This window comes from Papaver somniferum, unplaced genomic scaffold (genome assembly GCF_003573695.1).
Source record: "Papaver somniferum cultivar HN1 unplaced genomic scaffold, ASM357369v1 unplaced-scaffold_38, whole genome shotgun sequence".
NCBI lineage: Eukaryota > Viridiplantae > Streptophyta > Magnoliopsida > Ranunculales > Papaveraceae > Papaver > Papaver somniferum.
Genome location: NW_020646304.1, coordinates 38,930 through 43,591, shown reverse-complemented (window position 1 = coordinate 43,591; position 4,662 = coordinate 38,930). Strand labels below are relative to the sequence as shown.

General features: G+C 36.4%; 1 protein-coding gene across 1 annotated transcript; it reads left to right on the top strand.

The window, feature by feature from the left end:
* Positions 1–1,919: 1,919 nt before the first annotated feature.
* Positions 1,920–3,785, top strand: LOC113342363. The gene is made up of 4 exons (XM_026586923.1): positions 1,920–2,391; positions 2,744–2,774; positions 3,039–3,092; positions 3,517–3,785. The coding sequence occupies exons 1-4, from the start codon at positions 1,992–1,994 to the stop codon at positions 3,596–3,598; spliced, it is 567 nt and encodes a 188-aa protein (XP_026442708.1). The 5' UTR covers positions 1,920–1,991; the 3' UTR covers positions 3,599–3,785.
* The last annotated feature ends 877 nt before the right edge of the window (positions 3,786–4,662 follow it).

Genomic DNA, 4,662 nt, shown 5'->3' with positions numbered 1-4,662 from the left:
GGGTTTAATTGTCATTGATTAGTAAGCAAGAGCCACTTTTTTTGTATCTTTTTTCTTTAGTCTTTACAAACCCATGAAATCTTTATGTCTCTAATCACTTTAAAGATCTTCATGAACAATACCACCACCAAATATTATTCAAAATTTCAGATTCAACGGAATACATGCACAATATGCCCGAGATACAAGCTGCACGTAGCAAAGAATCAGAGATATGGATGGCTATCAGACAGAAGGCCTTCCCTTCTGTTAAATGTTTATGGTGCAAGAGATCTGCGAACTATATTAATTACAATAGACAGAGAGTGTGTGGGAGAAATGGCACTGCAACTGGCCAGGCATCAGCAGGGAAAATGAGGTTCAACGCACTTACACCAGGCCTTGGAATAGGGAAAAGGGGCTAATCACAAATTATATTGAGTGTAAACTTAAAGTCAATGTAGCAATTAAGTGTGTTGCTTTGGCATACCAAACCTCAAGCTTATTGTAGAACAATCTTGCAGTAATTAGCAGATGTGGCAACAGAACAAGATAGATATTCTAGACCAAATTTTCTAGAGGGGCCACATGGTAAGTAAGTGAATAAATCACCACAAAAAGGAAGCACATTTCACCCAAATTATTTTATTCTCACCACCTCCAGAAAAATAACGAGATTGATATCCAGAAGATACAATCATGTGAGAATTATGCTGATCTATTCACCAAGTGTCTGCCGACTAAAGTTTTTCGGAAGTTGGTATATGGAATCGGAGTGCGCCACATGTACAAGCAGACAAATTAATGGAGGTTTTGTTCAGGGGAGCTTTTGACTATAACGCGTTGTACTCTTTTTCCTTCGCCAAGGTTTTGTCCCACTGGGTTTTCCTTGTCAAGGTTTTAACGAGGCAGCATACGCGTATCCAACACCGTTCTAAGACTTTTGTTGTACTATTTTTCCTTTGTCCGAGTTTTGTCCTACTGGGTTTTACCGGCAAGGTTTTAATGAGGCAACATCTTAGAAATGGTGGTCCAAGGGGGAGTGTTATGTAAGAATGAGATAAAGGATGGCCCACCATTTTATCTCCACCCAAAATTACTCCAGTGCATTCGAGAGAATTCTCACCTCCTCACCCCTTTTGACTATCGTGAACATTCCAGTTTTTACTGGATTACTTTGCGGCTAAGATAAAACCGCCTAAACTTGTGATAAGTATCAATATCCTGAGCTCTAAGTACTGCTAGCACGTGTCCATGTATTAGCCCTTCATATTTGGTATAAATAGCCGAGCAGCTTGTACTTTTTGGATGTAGGAAGAAACAAAACTTCAGAAATGAAATGTTTCCTTTGCTTTCAACCTTCACTTTCAAAGTTAGTAGTTAGTTTAGTAGCTTGTGTTAATTAATTAGTAGTGTATACACCATTCGTACCGTAGCCTTACTATATCGGTATCGTGAGTTAATATATAATAGTGAGTTTGGTTAGTAATATCACTTTATAAGAGTTCCGTTTTATTATCACTTAGTTTCATTTTTTGTTGGTACCGATACCAAGTTACAGACTATTTTGTGTTTACACGGCTTAGTTTTGGTGATGCCACCTCATAATACACGTGATTAAGGTTGGGAAATTACATGCTTATCCTTCGAGGATCATCTTTATCCAAATTGAATATTGAGTAAAGTTCATGCTTCAAAAAAAAATCGAGTAAAGTCTCGACTCTCGAGTGTTCTGCTTGTAGGAATGGTGGGCCACTTAATAACGTCATCTTACATAATAAGTGGATTGTTTCCGCAACCGACCGGCTCAGTTTTCGTATGATTCGCACCCCGCGACCCCTCCAGTGCGCATGATACACCCCTGATGAATATGCATAAATAATAAACACCCCGGGTCCAAAAAGTAAAAAGCTTTTGTTAGGGTTTCAAGCCTTGGTTGCCGTTCTTCTTCATTTCATCTCTCCTTCACCTCATCAAAGGCGGCAAATTTCCATTGAAAAATACACAAAACAATGATAAGGGCTTTACGAAAATTCGGTGGTTCTGCTTCTGTCTACTCGCCACATTCCCCATCTGCTAATCCGATCCCCAAACCAAACTCTAGTTTATCACCCACTCACTCATCTTTTTCTTCTGTTCTATTAAACAGAGTTCGCCACTCCAGAGTCTACCGAACCGAACAGTATGTTCACCCAAATTACTTTTATTGCGACATGAAGGATTTTAAAGAGATGCTAATTGGGTACAAGAGTGGTAACAAGAAAATGTTTCCATATATAATCGAAGCTTTGATAGCTAGGCATTCTGAACATGCGCAAGATGACGAGAAGCTTATGAACGAGCTTGGAGTTCTATCAAGAGGTGGTGATAAGAAGGAAGTTCATCGCGAGAATTGCGCCCGTCGTGATGAGGGTAATTTTCACTTCAATTAAAATTGCTTTCGATTGTTAAATTTGTATTATTTGTTACAGTACTGAATTCAAACATTTTTTTTATCTATAAATTAATTTATCCATAACATAGCACTAGGTAATTCATCCATCTATTGATAATTGATAATCCTTTGCTCTAATGGACCTGAAATTTTTTTAAGGGTAGATGCTAGCTTCTGGCTACTTGGACACCCTATGCACATTAATATAATGCCTTACTTGATCTGCTCTTACAAGTGTACACAAAGAGAAGAAATGATCATGTTGATTTTTTTCCTTTTATCATCTGTTTTATGCTTTGTTGGATAATTTTATATCATGATTTACTGCAGGAGAAGGGAAAGAAGTGGAGTCAACCACGGGGTAATTTTGACCTACTGCATTCCTTGCTAACTGTTTATTGTTATGGTGTCTTTATGTTTGCATAGCCACCACGTAAAGTTTCATACGTAGTTCTACTTATTACTATTGTTATGGTGTCTTCAGGCACGCCTTCCATGATTTTGTTTCTTTTTATGATGTCTTTTCTCCTCTTTTAGTTGTTACTGGTGATTCTAGGGCGTTTCGTCGACTAGTTGCTAGTACTATTAGTATTGTTATAACTGAGAATAAATTATTTTCTTCAAGGTTTATGGAAAAGGAGCGTGTCTGGGACTATCCTCCTAATCCGTATGGGATGAGGTATTGTTTTACTCACTGCTTGGCTATTGTATCATTATTTATTATGAGTATAACATGAGGGAGAATCCATTGACACAATTTTCTAATGAATTGTTGGTTAATATTTTGTTAGTATATTCCTCTTGTAACGTTTTTCATTCTCATCTAAAATAGTGCATTCTAAGATACCAAACCTCACAATCCACCAATTTTAATTTCACCTGTTAAACTTTAAAAGTTGATTTTTAAAGTGGTAAATGTTGGTGCTATACGTCTTGGATAGTGCTCGTTTTTTGTAGAAATGTAGAAGAGTATAATAGCTATAAACTTGTTGTTGTGTGATATGGGTGCTGAAATTGGGAGATAGTAAACATGTTAATGATCTTTTCTCTTAATTTATAATGATAATTAAAAAGCAAAACATTTTTTTTCTTCTTAATTGTAGTGGGTACGATTTCTTCTCATTCGGCAGGACAGGCGGTGAAGTAACTGATGCATTGGGCAAACCAGGTCATTATCTGTGGTAATAATATGATTAAAGAGGACTAACATGAAGCAGAATTTCATCATAGCATGTGTGTTTACGATCTTTAACTAATGTTTGTCTTTTTGCATGTAAGATAATGGGATGTTCCTATGAGTTCTTAATGTGACACTGGTTATATGTTGGTACTTATGTTCGTATTTAGAAGGGTATGTTTATTTGCATGAATATCCTGGTCTATTTGCTACCCACTTTTCACAACTAATTTAGCTCTTTTGGTATGATATGAAGAATATGCATGTTATTGCTCATGAAATAATAGCTAGTAAACAACGTCTAAGTTTAATTACTACTTCTTAATTCCGGTTCTTGTCCCTTACTTCGATTTGAGCTTGCGCTATATCTATCACTACCTGCTGTCCTTTAATCTGGACCAAATAGAGGAATTGTTCAAGGGGCTAAACCCCCTTAAGGAAAAACATGTTGCAAAAGAGCTTGGTTGGACCTCTCTTGCATGGAAATTTGACTTTTCACAATAGTCTTTCAGTTTTCTTTTGTATTGAATGCACCTTTGTATTGATTCTCATGGGGCGGCATATATTTAGACAACATCGAGGTAAAATGTTGTATCATACCATTAAGTCACTATCTGGTTCTAAATAAAGCCAGGAAGCTGGCTGCTCACGGTAGAAGTCTGTTGCTCGACTGATTTGCAGCATAGCCAGACAAGAAATGATAAGAAAGAAAGAAATTTTGAGCGTAGAGATTCAGAGGCAGAAACATGATATTTCAAATAAGAATCAGCACAGGATGAATGGAATGCTATGAGTTTTTCTTTTTTTTTTTTGATCGACAAATTAAAAAAAAAAAACTATGATTTTTTCTTTTTGGAGTTGGAGCCCAGCTTGTTGCTAGACTTCCGACTAGTTTCTTGTCTGATGAGAATACTTTCTATTTTGATTAATATAAATAAATAAATTTTGATTAGTATAAATAAATAAAAACTAACTAGTGTGTCCAAATGGCATAATACATGTGATAAAGATCATTTTGTTGGTCTGTAGACATAGACTTCAAATAACACCCAGTGAAAAGATAGTGTGTCCA